The following is a 16,272-nucleotide window of genomic DNA, read 5'->3' on the forward strand; positions in this document are numbered from 1 at the left end:
TAGGCCAGGTTCACTTCAGCGCCTTTGATCATAACCTCTGCCAGCGGGAACTTCTTGCTCTCTGGCAAGGTTTCAGATGAGTTTGCCTTGCTGGAGGGGTCACAGGTATTTGCTTAGACCAGGGCTGTCCTTCAGTGTTATTGACATGGGGTTGGCTCTACAATTTACTATCTAGTGCAGCACTGAGGCGCAGATCAGCAGCCACTTGCTGTCCTCTTTGACCTTCAGTGGGTCTTCGGCTGGGGAGCAGTGGAGAACACTGTGGAGGAATCAGAGAGCCTGTTTCCATGGCTTTTGCACTTTTTATCGGCAGCACGCTGATTCAGGTTGTCTTGGGAAGTTTGTCCAGTGAGTCTGTCTGTCTTCATCCACGGCCCCAGCTGCCACACCCACTTTTTCTCCTTTGGATGATGGAAGAACCAGGTGCCTCATCTTTGACCCTGGTGGCTCAGGCAATGATCAGATTCCTTAAACTAAGTGTAATAGTTTAGCATTTATTTCCAAAGAGCATAGATTGAAAAAGAGGGTGGTCCTCATTTTCCTCAAGTTGGAAATTCATTGATGACTTATTTGTATTTTGTAAAGTCTCTTAAACACTTGCAGAAGTGCCGGATGACGGCAGGAACTCTAAACCATGAGAAAGTCGGGCTGGTCTGATGGTCAGAGAGGAGGGTGTTTTTCACACTCCACAGGCCCACCCCCCTCCTCTGACACACTTCCTCCCTTTCTGGCAGGTCCTTTTCCTGGTGCTAGTGTGATAGTCAAGTCTAGGCCTTGATGCAGCTGACCTTCATAAGTGTGGGATGATTCCTAAAGTATCACGGGTCGAAAACTATTATTACTTAGCTGGAACAGTGATAACATAGGAAGGTAGATAAGTTATGAGCAGACTGTCATATTCCCGGCTTATAAATAATGTGCAACTGTATTGGCTGCTTGCTCTTCTCTATCCAGCCCGCAAGTGTGCTTCTGTCTCATTGGATTAAATCATGTTCGCTAGTATCTTAAGGGATCACAACAGTGAACTCTATCACACAGGATCGCGACTTGGCGGTCTGTGAAGCCTTCGGTGCTAATTCATATTAGTGAGTGGTCTGAGGATACTAAGCTTCCAGGTTTATTATAGTCAGGATGTCCTTTTGTCTGCCCTACAGAATTAAGCACAGAGTGTAAGCTGAGCTCTTGTCGCAGAGTCTGAGCATTGACATGATGGACTCTGGTCTCTATCATCCATGAAAATGCTTGGCACACAGTTGGTGCTCAATAAAAATGCAGCAAATGAAAAACAGCCTCCTAAATGGCCTCAGTTTCCTGTTTGGTTTCCCTCCGGGCCTTTTTTTCTTTTTTTTTTTTGATGAGAAAGTTTGGCCCTGAGCTAACATCTGTGTCTATCTTCCTCTATTTTGTATGTGGGATGCCACCACAGCATGGCTTGTTGGCCGGTGTATAGGTCTGCGCCTGGGATCTGAACCCGTGAATCCTGGGCCCCTGAAGCAGAGTGTGCAAACTTAACCACTATGCGACCAGGCCAGCCCCTCTCCAGGCCTCTTAAAATTCCACCGCGGGGTGGATTCTTTTGGTTCCCACTGCCCTCTGGACAAAGTCCTGACTCCCTAACAGAACGATCGACCACACCCTTGGCTTTGGGTGTTCTGGGGTCTGTTCTGATTGATTGACATTCTTCTGCTCCATTGGTTCACCATACTGACGTCACTCCCACCAGGGCTTACCTCTGGCTCTAGCCCGTGGCATGTCCGTTTGCACTCTCCTCTTTTCTCTCCAGGCCGCTTCTCCCTGCTGGGTGCATCAGCATCAGTTAGGGTTCAGGCAGGACGCAGAACTGCTGTGATGGGAAAGGGATTTATTGCAGTAATCACACTTGATACCAGCGTGGGCAGCTGGGGGAGGGAAGGCCTAGAAGAAGGAGCTCGAAGATCAGAGGAAAGGCCTCGAACAGAGAAGCACCGGCCTGGTGGTGGGGCAGTGGGGGCTTTCATGGAAGCTCTGAGAAGCCGACATGGCCAGCAGCACGTGGCCCTGCAGGGGCTGGGGTAGATGTCTTCAGGCAACTGCTGCCTCTCACCTACACCTGGAGGGAGGCCTGGGGCCCCTGTGGGGAGAAGAGGCTCCGCCGGGAGCCTGCTGAGACCTCCAGAGTACCGGCTGTCCTTGTCTTCCTGCAGATTCCTCTTTCAGCCAGCTCTAACCCAGAACCCTATTGGAGAAGGGGTTCCTGGGAAATGTTGTCCCTGCTTTAGCCAAATTGACAGTAGGATAATCCAAGACACTGCACAGTGGGCCAGTCAAGTGGTATCTGTGTGGGGTTTGTGCGCCTGTATGCATATGTGTATGTGTGTGCATTCGTACATGTGCATGTATGTGAGTACATGTGCGTATGTGTGGTGCATGTGTGCATGTGCACACATGTGCTTCAGATCCCCTGCAGGAACGTCAGAAGTGGAGAGAGAGGGCCCCTGGGTTAGAGAGCCTCTTTAAGGCCAGTTGGCTTCCACTCAAAGTGGGATCAGCAGGAGGAGGCAGAGGAAGGGGCGGAGGGACATCTGCCAGCTCCTGGCCCCTCCGTCCACGTGTTCTTGGGGAGCTGCTGGCATCTTTGCCTCCCCGAGAAAAAAGCCCCAAACCGCCACTAAACTGAACTCTTGGAGAGACTTTCTTTCTCCCCTGGCCTCTGCTCGTGTTGCTGAAATTCGCCTACCCCTCCCATCTTCATGACTTCTCCAGTTCTGCTCCCTGCCTTGCGTGGCTAATGTGTCTTTTGGTGTTGGATTTAATGCCCCTGCCTCCACAAAGCCTTCTTTGATCCCTCAAATGTGGGTTGGATATCCCCTTATCTCTCCATCATGGCACTGGTCACTGTATGCCATACTCTCCAGTATGCTTGTCGGTTCTTCACTGGACCAGGAGCTCTGTGGGGGTAGGGACATAGGACCTTGCTGGAACTTACCAGCAAGAGCCATTATTTTCCCTTCCTGGTGTCATACAAGTGATAAGTGGTCAGGCCTTTCTGATTCCAAGTTCTAAGCTGTGCATGTGTGCGTGCACCCGTGTGTGTGTTGATGGCTCATCCATCCCCCTGACTCTCTCCTTGTGAGAATGGCCAGATGGCCACCCTTGCTGGGACCTCTGCTCTGAAAGGGCAGTATGGATGGCGGGACCTCAAGACAGCATAACTTATAATATCTTCAGAATTTGCCAAGTTGCCCTGGTGGATGGATCAGGGAGCAGGGCAGTAGAAGATTAAGCAGAATTTATACTCTTGGAATCAGGCAGTGTGAGCCTGAGATAGATGAGCCGGAGGAACTTTGTCCTTTCCAGGGCTTGGACCCAGTGTCCTTGGACATAGACTTTCAGAGGTCGGCGAGGCAGCCTGAGCCGTCGATGCTCAGCAGTTGAGAATGGAAAGGATTCAGAGGGCGTCTGTGTGTTCAACGGATCTTACCAATATTGAGGTCATAGGTGACATGGAGAATCTGGTGAGGGACCTTCTCACCAGAAAAACTTAGCTACCCACAAAAGTTTATGTATCGTTTTGGGGGCTAATAGGTGCCTGAAGTCCGTGATCTATATCTGACCCTCATCCTACAGATGTGGCAACAGGACTAAAGGGTCCACGTGCTTGCCTGAGTGAAAGGCTAGCCGAGACAGAGGGGACATGGGGGGAGCCATGCCGCTCACTTGGATGGAAAGTTGACCTTTGCCTGTTTATGATGGTGGTAGAGACACGGTAATGCCCTCGGATTCCAGTAAGGGGCAAAGCGTCTGACGGTCTTCGGGTGCTGTGGCCCCGATGTGTTGATGCGTCAGTTATTAGGATTGTGTCTGCTTCAGAAGCCCCTAGCTGGAGTGGGGAAAGCATGGGGAGAAGGTGGGAGCATCAGCCTAAGGGGGTCCCCGATAAGCACGTTGGCAGGGGGTGTTAGGTGGGTAAATTGCTGGCTGGGTGTTTGCCTTCCCTTTCGTCTAAGACTTGGCTGCTGCACATTTTCTCCACGGAGGTTTAGGACCGATTTAATGAGCTGTTCTTTAGAACGGTCTTCCGAGGTGAGTTAGCGGGATTCTCTAAAGCCAAGAAGTGAGGAAGCGAGCTCCGGGGCCATGTCCTCCGTGCTTCCTTTCTCCCTCCGTCTGCCCAGGTCCAGGCACCACTCATCCGGGCCGTGGCCTGTCCGCTGGGTGGGAGAACATTCCTGTTTCCCCTGAAGTGTCCTGTCATGCCTGCTAAGGCACACGCTAAGGGTGTGTGGAGGGAGGACATGAGATAGGAGGAACCCAAACTGCCCCACCCCCAGCGCCGGAGTCCCTGTTGACTCAGTGTGTGGAAATGATGCCAAATGAAGGAGAATGGTTCTAAGGAGATGAAAAGGCACTTAATAAAACAGGAAGCTGTGGGAATAGTCACTCAAAGCAGCTCTGAAATGTCTATAATGAGATCTTAAAAGCAAATTCTAGAATCTCCAGTTCTCCGCTTTCTGATCTCGGATGCTGTGATATCTTCCCCAGAGCTTTACCCTTAAGATTGAGTTATCGCTCTGCATTGTAGCTCTTGGTCCACAGTAACTTCATTAGCTGACTTTACGTTTATCCTCAGCGCTTAAATTGCTTTAAATAAGTTTTGTCAGTTGAAGCAATGTCATAGCTGTCTTTGCTCACAGCCCTGGGAGTGGACCCCTGTAGAGTGTTCAGCACAGCTGCTCTCAGGGCAGAGCCTTGGCAATCCTATACAACTTGGCCCTCATCGTCCACGGAGGGTCACCTCTCCCACTGCTGACTCCCCTCAATCTTAATTTCCTACTCTGCTGAATGGGGTGACCCCACTGCGTTAGGGTTGCTGCATGCATTCAGTAAAATTGGTTCAGAGTGAGTGCTTAAATGTCGTCCACTCCATCTGTAATGGTTACCCACTGCTATGTAACAACTTGCCCCAGATCAAATAGCTTAAAACAACATGCCTTACTATCTCATGGTTTTGTGGGTCAGGAATCTGGGTGAGGTTTCATGGGTCTCTTACAAGGCTGCCATCAGGTGTCAGCTGGGGCCACAGTGACCATGATGGAACTGGGGCAGGGGCTGCTTCCCAGCGCCTTAGCGGGTGCTGCAGGATGCTGCTGCTGTGGGCCTGTTGTGGACGTGCACTGCGGCCTCAGTGTCTCTTGGCTGGATCCTCTCTCAGTTCCTTGCCTCGTGGCCCCCCCCCCACCCCCCGCCCCGCCCCATGCATGGCAGCTTGCCTCATGAGAGGGGCAAGCGGGTGTGTGAGAAAGAGGGCAGTCACAGTATTTTTACAAGCTAGCCTCAGGAATGACAGCCAGCACTTTTGCCATTTTCTGTTTTTTGGGAGCAAGTTGTGAGATCCAGGCCACACACAGGGGAACGAATGCCAGGAGGAGGGGATCATTGAGAATCGTTTTAGAAGCTGCCTACTGTAATTATGATCATTGTTCATCCTTATTCGCTGGATCTGCAGCTCGGAACGGTGAATATCAAGTGTTTTGTAAAAAAGTTACAGAATATAACTATGAAACCTGATGTGTAGTGTTTGGTCTCCGTGTAGGCCAGGCATCTCACGGACTCAGCGGGTTTCCCTCTGGGAGGGAGCCTGCGTCTTTGCCGTTTGTCTTGTGACCCGTCTTACCCCACCGAGAGCCCACATGTGTTGCTTGTGAGGAAAGAAGGGTGACAAAAGAACAGCTGGTTCCTTTGGCAGGAAGTGTGATTTAAGTAAAAAACTATGTTAATTTTTTTTAAAAACAGTTAAGGTCACACCTTCTAAGACACATTCGGTAAACTAAGTTTCTGCTTAGCTGCGCAGAGTGTGTACTTCGGGACGAGCTTCTCTGAGCGAGCTGGGAAGCTGCAGGGCTGTGATGAGAACAGCGGAAGTGGGGGAGACCTGAAGCTTGCTCTTCTCCCCCATTGAAACAGCATCTTTCCTCTGCGTTTCCTTCTTTAACTTCTCCGTAAAGGAAGGCCGGAGAAGAGGTGGTGACCACGAGGACTTCCTTGGAGCCGGGCGAGGTCTCGTCTTTTCTCACTCCTCACGTGTCGGTGACTTTGGCTTCCCTGGAACAACCAGGATATTTCTTTGCCATCAGCAGGTCCAGGGGCCAGAGCTCTCTATTCCTGAAAGATTGCTGGACTTTGGAATCCACCAGATCTGCCAACTCTGGAAAAATGAGAGGCAAATCAATTAACAGTAGTAGAAAAGGGTAGTATTTTTTAATGTTATAAACATTTTCTTACTAGGAACAGTCTCTTTGGGGTAGAAGATGTCCCAGAAGCAAGATCATCTGTTCCTTTTAGACCCTTGTCCAGGAGCCACAGAGGACTAGGCTGGTGTCTTAGCTTTGACACCCATGTCCCGGACAAGCTACTGTAATTCTCTTCTCTAAAATGATGATTCTAAGACTTAGTCAAACACGACCAGAGATATGAGGAGACAAGGCAATTTGACTGAAAACCTTTCCACAGACGACAGAAACAGACCCATGGAGGGTCTAGACAATGGAACCATCAAACATGGACTTCAAAACTTAATATGTTCAAGGAAATAAAAGTCATGATTTCAAAATTTGGCAACCAATCAAAAACTATACAATGAAAATTGTACAACAGAAAAAAGTACAATAACTGATAGCAAATCAATAAATGGGATTACCATCAGGTTAGATATATCTGCGGAAAGAACTAGAAGATAGATCAGAAGAAAATCTCCAAAATGAAACTCAGACAAGAAGATGGAAAATAAAGAACAGAAAATAAAGCATATATCCGATAAGGTGAAAACGTTTAGTCCAGGAGTGATTGGAGTCCCAGAAAGACAGACGACATCTGCTGGAGCAGAAGCAATACCAGAAGAGCTAACAGCTGATGCTGGTCACATAAAACGCCTGGTGGGGTGCCGGGAACTTTTCGCGTGCTCTGTAAATGCCAGCTTTTGTTATTGCCCATATCACTCTTGCCCACTCCTGCTCCTATGAAAGATTTGTGCTTGTACTGTTGGCAATATTACTGGGGTCCCAATCTCCAAGACCGTTTGTTCCCCAGAGATCTCTGTACTCTCCTGGGGCCTTCGTCTAAAGGCCTGGGAGTCTGGTTCACACTGGCTGAAATCCCCAGTGTGAAATTAGAGGAAGTTTCCTATGGAAACAATGTTATGCATAGATATTGGGTTCTTCCCTGGAGAATGCTATAGTTCAGCATAAGTTTGGGAAATAATCATTATTTATTTACGGCATTATTTCAACGGAAAAATACAAATCTGAATTTCAGATGGTTAGCCAACAAATGGACTTTTGGAACACCACCATCACTATCCAGTGGATGTATTGGGGATTTGGAGGATTGCCTGTGCAATGATCTTGGTCACGGTCACTCTAACCTCCTGTCTTTGATCGCTTTGTAAAGTCTAAGTCTGATGTGTAAGTGTTCCAACTGCAGGGATCAGGGCTTAATCTTCTTATTTCCTGTGCTTGCGTACTGTGGACCCCACAGGCACTGAGTGAGTGCATGGAAGGGTGGGTGCATGCATGCCTTCTGGAGAGGGGCAGTCTGGTTTGTGAACTGAGTGCTGGATGTGGGCAAGGTGAAGCCTGAATCTTGACTCTACTTTTACTAGTTATACAACTGTAGGCAGTTCACATAAATTTTAGACCATAATTTCCTTACTTGGGAAATGTGGACAATGCCACCTGTCCTCTTCTTTGCGAAGGGTTGTGGTGAGGACCAAGTGAGATAAAGTAAGTGAAGATGTGTGCCTCTGTTCCCTTTGGAACCATCTAATCTTCTCTTTCTTGTGGCTTTCATGCTCCTCATTTCTGCTTATTTCTTCATATTCTCTAGCAGGATTTTTTTAACACCTCTCCTGGTCATTTTGTGTATTTCTAACATGGCACTTTATTCTTTGTATGTGGACTTTAGATTATTTTCATTTGTGTTTAGAGGATTGTGGACATTCCAAAGCTATGTTCATTAATTTGCGTGGGACATTAATCTAAGTGCTTAAATTCACTTGTACTGCTTATATCCTTAAAATTAGGTCTGTAAGCAGTTTTTTCCCCAGGAGGTAGATAGAGAAAACAAAGCCTAGTGACTCTCAAACTCAGGTTAGAACCCACCATTTTCAATATGAGACAATTCATTTCCATTTTTGTCATATACGTAGTTAGTTCCTCTTTGTAAAGAGATTTGTCATAATACCACTCCACTGACGTCCTTCAAAAGAACCGTAACAGAAAGAACTGCAGAGTTGTTTCTGGGAATGCTCGGGAACTTTTTATTTATATTGCGTTTTCTGCAAATAATTTTGTGGTACGGTTTCCTAAATATGGTATGATGCCCAGAGCTGGATTTTTCTTGCATTGTTAGCTCAGCTTTTCCTAGAACCTTGCGTGAAGGCTGGGATATACTCTGCTTGGACAGAAGTCTTACCACCCCCAGAGGAAACCTTGTCTGATGTGTGGTAATCGAACAAGCACGTTATGGACTTGAGTTTCATGATGTTTTTTGCTTTTATGGCACTTATTTTTTTGCTAGTGGTTACTGTGATTTATAAACATTGAACCCTTTTCTTTTCAATGCTGAAGAATCTGGTACAACGTGCTTGGGATACATAGGAATTATTTTAGACCAGCAAGATATTATTTAGGGCTCGGGGGCAAACAGACCCATTAAGTCCATAATTCCAATAAGTCCTTGAACGCATCCAGGAACAAAGTACTTCGGTCCTCCTGTGGGAAAGGAGTTGTAGGTACAGAATAAGGTGACGCACTGGAGATGTCCAGGGAGCTCAGTGGAAGCTCTGCGGGTGATGTGCAGTGTTTTGACCTTGAGTCCTTAGTCCCGCCAGTGTAGGTTCCTCAGACGTAGTGGCCTTTGACTCTCGTAAAGAGTGTGTGATTGGGGTTTTCCGTAGGTTGCTTTGTTATAAACTCAGTGCAGAAGAGTGGAATGAGGGTGTGTATCCTCTTCCTCTTAGCCAAAGCTTTAAAATACGCTTGGTGGGTTAATATAGAATTTGTGCCACATTTCCATGGGGTTTCTTTGAAATCTCTAAATGCAGAGCTTTCCGGATTGGGATTCCTGAGCCTGAGAGAAGTGTAATCCTTTGTGTTGACTCCTGTTTTCTGTTCTGGGTGGACCCAGGTTTCGGGCCGTGGAAAGGGCAGGTGGTGCCAGCAGGGAGCCCTGGTCTGGATGGCTGGGACTGGCCCTTGGACACAGGGCATGGTGATGAAGCCCTGGGTCCCAGTGCCCTACAGCTATAGGAAATGGAAACTATTTCCCTCATGACCTCATCTCTTCAGCAGCAGCACACACTTCCTCCAGACGTTTCTCCCCCATCTTCCCCAAAGTGGAGCTAATGACCAGTGATGCACGGCGCTGCCCCAAGTTACTAGTCACTGCTCTCTGCATCTGCTGTGGTTTGTCTCCACACAAGGCCATCGCCTGCAGGGGGCGGGGGGGATGTGTCCGGTGTCTTTTACGAGACTTTTGCTCCGCTGGATTGGACTCTGCGGTGCTCTTGGCTTCTCTTATCTTTGGGTTCAGAGGAGCAAGACATTAGCCATCCCACTGTTCTGCCTTTTTCTCTCCTTATTTTGTTTCTGTCCACCTACAAGATCTGCTGGCCTCTGTAATATGCCTAAATTCCTACTTAACTGTTTGAGACACTTAAGACTTTTTAGAAGTTTGTACAGCTTAAAGTCTAAACACTTAAATAAATAGATGACTGAATGAAACAAATAAACAAATGCAGAAAGCCTTGCCATATGGGTCCTCTCTGACTCCCAGACCAGAGACGGATGCTGGGATGATCGCATCCGTAGTCAATATGGACAAATCGTATGCTGCTCTTTGACCTTTTGATAGGCATGAAATGAAAGCTAAAAAGATTACTGTCTCTGTCATAATTTATTTAATTTATAGTTATTTTTTAGGCCATTTCTAATTTTTATGAATAACACTTCAACGAACTTTTCTGTGCTTATTTTTTTCTTCTTTTAACTACATTCTTAAGATTGGAATTCTTGAGTCTGTGGGTCTTGTTATAGTTTGTAATTTCCTTTCCATAAGAGGCATGTTGATTTATAATGTTATCAACAGTGTGTATTTTTTATTAGTTTCTCAAAAATCCTCACCACCTGTAAAGATGCGTAAACTGCCTGCAGAGCAGCACTCAGTGAGTTTGGGTGGAGTGGAGGAGTCGGTAGGAGTGTGTTGACTGTCGGGAAGAGTTGAGCGACAGGAGACAACAGCCCTTTGTTCTGGGAACCCACCTCGATTGAGTCAGTGATTCTCTGCAGAGCTGGGTTGAAAAGATTTTGAGGCCCTTTTCAGGTTCAGGAAAATAACGTGTCCTGAATTGATTAGCGATGTCTTCCCTCAGAGCAGGATTAGGCAGTGGGGGTATACTTGCCTAAGGTTTACCGTTCTTTAATTGGAGAGGTAGGAACCCCTCCTTGAAGCCCATTGTGATAGTCCAGGGGTGGATCAAGCCATGCCTGGCGTTTTACGTGGCAGCAGCTGAAAGTTTGTGGTTGATGATTTCATAATTACAGATTTATACGTGATTAATAAATGTGACAGTTCAAACAGCAGAGATTGTAATGTCAGAGTAAGTGGCTGTTCTTAGAGAACAGTATTATTAGCCCCAAATAATAATGTACATGAGAGGAGTATCATGAGGGCCCCATTTCCCAGTAAGTGGATGGAACCAGTTGTGAGACCCCAGCACACAGCTGATACAGCCCTACAGATGAGAATACACCTCGACACTGGTTATCCCCCCAGGGAGGATTCTCCTAGACTTTGCTCCTGGTTGGTGGAATCCGAGTTGGTTTTATTCTAATGCCTCCCAGTAGTTGGTAGTATGTCCCCCTTTCGTTACCAGCAAAACCCAGTAGATCTATCTTGAGGACACACGATGCTACTATGGATAGTAAAACTGGAAAGCAGTAATAAAAAGACCCCTTGTGCGTTCTAGAAAGTGGGCTTTTCTGGGGAAGAAGTCTACACTTGGCAGGGAGGTTGACTTGACCTGGCAAAGCCTTGAGAGGATTTCACTGGGACTCTGAAAATTTGATTCTGACTCTATAGGTGGCTGTGGACCTTGAGGAAGTCGCGCAGCTTCCTCTTTTGCAAAACTAGGAGATTGGACAAGATGGGCTGTGATATTGTCATAATCTTATGAATTGGAAAAGTATATGCAGAGATGAGTTTCCTTCCATTGGTGTCAGGCCACCAACAATAACGTGGCTTTTGAAGAATGCTGGGCATCCATGATCCTCCTCTCTCTCCCTTCTCTTCCTTCACAGACTCCTTTATTCACCCAGCAGGCTTTCTTCTCTTTTCTGCTTTCAACCTTTCTGTTTTCCTGTGCGATGGTCATGACTCACCAGCGTTTTCCTCTTGTGTACGTGTGTCACCGTCTGGATGAGGTTCCTGCAGGAAAAGCAAACCACAAAGCCGAGTGATTCATGAGCATGGCCCGTATCCTGGCCTCAGGCTCTCCCGGACTCTCCTTGGGCAGGGCCTCCCCTGGCGGCCAGCTGGGGAACAGCAGTCGTCCTGGGAGAGGAGGAGGCCCCACGGTCATTTCTTGAGCCGTCACAAAGCCACTGGCCAGAGAAGGTTATTTGACGCAGTTCTTCATAAGAATATTTTCTTTTCTGAGACAAATGAAAACTTTGCCTATTGTTTTGTTCTGTTATTTCTTTCCTATCAAATGTATAAGAGAGAGAGAGAAATGTTCTGAGTTAAATTGTAAAAAGAAAAGAAACGCTGAGTGTATTGGGCTGAAGAATTAATTGTTAAACGTCAATTTGAGCAGGCGTGCCGCTTTAACTTTTCAGAAAAGCAGGTGTGTAGCTTGAGTTCTCTCTGGAAGACCATGAGTGGAGATGAATAGTTTCAAGATGGCTTTTGAATTTTCATCTTCAGGGATTTTTTTTTTTTTAAAGATTGGCCCTGAGCTAACATGTCGCCAATCTTCTTTTTTCTTCTTCTTCTTCCCAAAGGCCCCCAGTACATAGTTGTATATATTTTTAGTTGTAGGTCCTTCTGGTTGTGCTATGTGGGATGCCACCTCAGCATGGCCTGATGAGCGGTGCCATGTCCACGCCCAGGAGCCAGAGTGGCAAAACCCTGGGCCACCTAAGTGGAGCGCGGAGACTTAACCACTCGGCCACGGGCTGGCCCCTTCAAGGATATTTTGAGGGTTGGCCTTGCAGGATCTGTTGGGCTGTTTTGGGGATGTGGAGCCAGTTGTTTTGAGGAGAAGCTTTGGGTAGAGTGAATGGATAGACTCCGAAATGTGCTTCCCAGAGCAAAGCCCCGACTGTGAGGACGCACAGTCTAGCCAAAGCCCCATGCACCAAGGGTGACTCACAGTGAGGAGCGCCATGTTGCTTAGGGGAGGAGGGCCCCTCCAAGGGGCATTTTCTCAGCTTGGAAGTAGGATGAGCCTAGGTGTAAGCCAAAAGGACACCCAGGAAGCCCAAAAAGAAACAAAACTTGGACGGTAAGGATTTGTCTCCTGATCTGTCTCTGGGCAGAGGGTCAGCCCCAGGCAGAGCAGCCCTGGCCGGCTGTGTGCTGGTGCGTAGCTCTGCGGGCACCTGTCACGGTCATAGAATGCAGGGAGGCCGAGGAAGGGTCGTCTTACCTCCCATCAATCAGGGTCCTCTGTATTGGGACGTGGAAGGTAGGGTTTGATGACTACTTGCTGGACCAGTGAAGAACGGACGAATAAAAGAGCCCTGAGAAAGAGAATTCCTAAACTGATGGAGAGGCCCAGTGAGGGCCGAGACAGGCTCTTTTGTCAACCTGCGTTCCCCTCATAGGAATGGCTTCGATGGGTGCAGAGAGGGCAGAGATTAATCATTTAGCATTTCTAGTGGAATAGTAAATTTGAAAACTCTCTACAGGAAGGGGTGGGGTTGCACCCCATGAGCTTGGTGACATAAAAATAAAAATTGGTGTGCTCAGCGTTGGGGAGAAGTTCCCACCCTGCCTGCTGGGCAGTTGGCAGAAAACAGTTCACCGTATGAAAGAGGGCGTTTTCCGTATCTTCCGGGGTGGGGTAGGGTAGCACAGGTCGTCGGCGTGCAGCTTCTTGGGGTTGCATGGACTAAAGGACTGCAAGGAACTGCTCCTCCACAGGGGGTTAAAGCGACTGAGATGACAAGAACAGAATTGTGGTCGGGGGACTGTGGGGACGTCAGCGGGAATTCACACAGAAGGAGCAGCTCAGAAATAGCAGCTACACTGATGCGGAGTCTTTGGAGCTAATGTTTTCATTCTGCACCTCAGTTTGCACACTGCAGTTTTGTTTGGCTCAGCACCAGTGACGGCCACTCTCCTTCCAGAGAATGATTTCCTGATGAGGAGCACAAGCTAATGCCCTTCTTGCCCCAGGTTCACTGGAACTGCCCCCTCAACATGGGAGCAAGAAGGAGTCTAAATAATTCAGATTCTAAGTTGGTATTTCACATTTCAATATCTAAAGAAAAAGACATTTCTCTGAGGTTTCAAGGTTTTCTCCTTGATCTTCAGATTTGTTTTTTGTTGTTTTTTGTTTTTTGAGGAAGATTAGCCCTGAGCTAACATCTGCCACCAATCCTCCTCTTTTTTGCTGAGGAAGATTGGCCCTGAGCTAACATCCGTGCTCATCTTCCTCTGCTTTATATGTGGGATGCCTGCCACAGCATGGCTTCCCAAGCGGTGCATAGGTCCACGCCCGGGATCCGAACCAACAAACCCCAGGTCGCCGAAGCAGAATGTGCGAACTTAACCGCTGTCACCTGGGCAGCCCTGATCTTCAGGCTTTTAAAGTTACACCTTTAACATAAGAGAATCGTATCCCTATTTTCTCCTTCCTGGGCTAAATATGCCTTGTTTCCCTTTCACTTATAGATCTTGACGTCTCAATGATCCTTTCAGATAAGCGCATCCTGACAGGACTTCTCTGTGGTGACTGTCTGCAAGCCATGCATCTTCTTGCCTTGCCACCTCCTCAGAAGAGCAGCTGTTGGCAACTGAGGGCAGCCACGTTGTTCTACTTTGTTGTACTTTCTGTGCAGTCTCCCAACTTTGTCTAGTAACTCTTCCTTTGAAATTTCCATTTCTACCATCATATTTTTAATTTCTAAAGGTTGGTCTTACTCTCTGAATGATCTGTTGAAATAGCATCCTGCCACGGCCGGCCTAGTGGCCTAGTGGTTAAGTTCATGGACTCTGCTTGGGTGGCCCGGGGTTCACTGGCTCAGATCCTGGATACAGACCTACGCATCGCTTATCAAACCATGCTGAGGCGGTGTCCCACATATAAAATAGAGGAAGATGGGCACAGATGTTAGCTCAGGGCTAATCTTCCTCAAAAAAAAAAAAGCATCCTGCTCGTTGTTTGTGGGTATAAATGTCTGGTATTTTTTATCTGAGTGTTTCTTTGTAAGAGATTAAAATGCGTTCTGAGGCTCTGTTTGCACCAGGGCTTGTCAGCTGTGCACACCTCTTCTGTCTGGGCTCACACAGGGCAGGGAATAGCACTGGGCACTCCCTGGGCTGTATCTCAAGTGCCCCAGCCCAGCCCCTGTCTCGTCCAGGTTTCCTGGAAAGTCAGCTTCTCTGGGTCCTCCTGGCATGCGGGTGGGTGTCCTCTGTTCTGTGGCCTGGGGCACCAAGGGTCTGTGTGTGTGAGCCTCTCAGGAGATGCTGTGTTCAGGCCTGTCCTCCAGTTCCTGATATGCTCAGGGGTTCTGTGGCATGAGTGGAGCTGCTTCTCATTGGCTTTGCTCCCTGCAGGCACTTAAGGCTCCAGCTGCTTCTCCCTCGGTGACCACTCAGCCAACTGCTTTTCGTTGACATCACTTGTCTGGTGTGTTTCTTCCCCCATGTCTTTGACCTTGTGAATTTGTTTATTTTATTCCTTAAACCATTTTGCAAGGGTTTTGGAAGGGAGTGGATAGAAGTGCATGCATTTGATTTCCAAGGTGTAACTGGACCTCTGTCCTACTCAGCTTTAGAGAATTATTTAACAGAGAAAGAGCTGAGATGAGACCTTTATATGATTAAGCAAAACTGGAGGTTATTATGCAGTCATCAGACTCTAAAGAGAAAATGTTAGACCTGCAGAAATTAGAATTCATAGGTCTTACAGGTGATACCTACAAAAATAGATTACGCAGTTTTTGAGTGCTAAGGTTTTGAACAAAATCAGTTTGTCTCTACCAAAACAATGCAGTGTGTTGCCATACCTCTCTTCTAGATCCCTCTAAAAATTTGCAAATTTCTGGAAATACACGTACTGTGAACATTGCCAATTCTAGGTCAATTATTGTATATATGGGACATTTCTCAAACTTATTTTTGCCATACTTCTTTTCTTTCTATGAAAGCAATGCAATTTCATTTCAGGAAATACCCACCTCCTCCTCCCCCCTTCCTGCCGCCAGGAGCCACCTCTCCTTCCTCTGGTTCTGTGTTTACACTAGGTCAGAACTGGCACCCTTGGTCTTCATGGCTGTGTCCTCATTCTTTTCCAGGACACCGGGGTTGGGAAATCAAGCATTGTGTGTCGATTTGTCCAGGATCACTTTGACCACAACATCAGCCCGACCATTGGGTAAGTTCCTGTATGTTCTCTTTCACGTTTCTTCCTTTCAAAGCACTCAGAGAGGTCAGCCAGTGAGAATCGATCCCACTGGAAAGACTTGGACGGAAATTCAGGGACTTTGAAGCAGTACGTCCGGGCTTACTGTCCCTGTCAGTAATTTTTTTTCGTAGCCAGCGTCCTCATGCTGCAGCCTGAGGCCATTTCCTTGATCCGAGAGAGCGGTGTTCTGCAAATCATGCGGCCTTATTTCCAGATGGAAGAGGAGACACAGGACAAATCCCCAGGGCTCCGCTTAAACCTGCCTGGCAGTGAACTTGGAGACGCCGTCCACTCACACAGCTGCACTGTCTGCAGCCTGTGGGGCAGGTCGACTTTCCTTTTCTGGATTAACGAGCATCAGCATTTCCATACCTGTGCTTGAGGGGCGGGCTGGATCGGTCCCTTCGCAGGCCCGAGGATCTGGGTGCCGGCTCCCTCTCCTGGGGGAGGCTTTCGCCAGAGGGTCTTTTGCCGTGGCATTTTGCAGATGCTCCATGGTTGCCTGTCTTAGGACTTGGCCTCACTTATTTTCTCCCTGCAGATAGCATGCTCTTTGCAGAGAGCAAGGGTTTGTTTTCCTCAGAAGGGAAACAGCTGGGTAT

General features: G+C 47.6%; 1 protein-coding gene across 2 annotated transcripts in view; it reads left to right on the top strand.

Moving 5' to 3' along the window:
* RAB31 (RAB31, member RAS oncogene family) overlaps nucleotides 1-16,272 on the top strand; it is a 120,617-nt gene that overhangs the window by 39,619 nt on the left and 64,726 nt on the right. For both annotated transcript variants that reach the window (XM_070627444.1, XM_070627445.1), the window contains exon 2: nucleotides 15,561-15,640. In XM_070627444.1, coding sequence (XP_070483545.1) covers nucleotides 15,561-15,640 — 80 coding nt within the window. The remainder of the gene's footprint in view (nucleotides 1-15,560; nucleotides 15,641-16,272) is intronic.

Source organism: Equus przewalskii, chromosome 7 (genome assembly GCF_037783145.1).
Source record: "Equus przewalskii isolate Varuska chromosome 7, EquPr2, whole genome shotgun sequence".
Taxonomy (NCBI): Eukaryota; Metazoa; Chordata; class Mammalia; order Perissodactyla; family Equidae; genus Equus; species Equus przewalskii.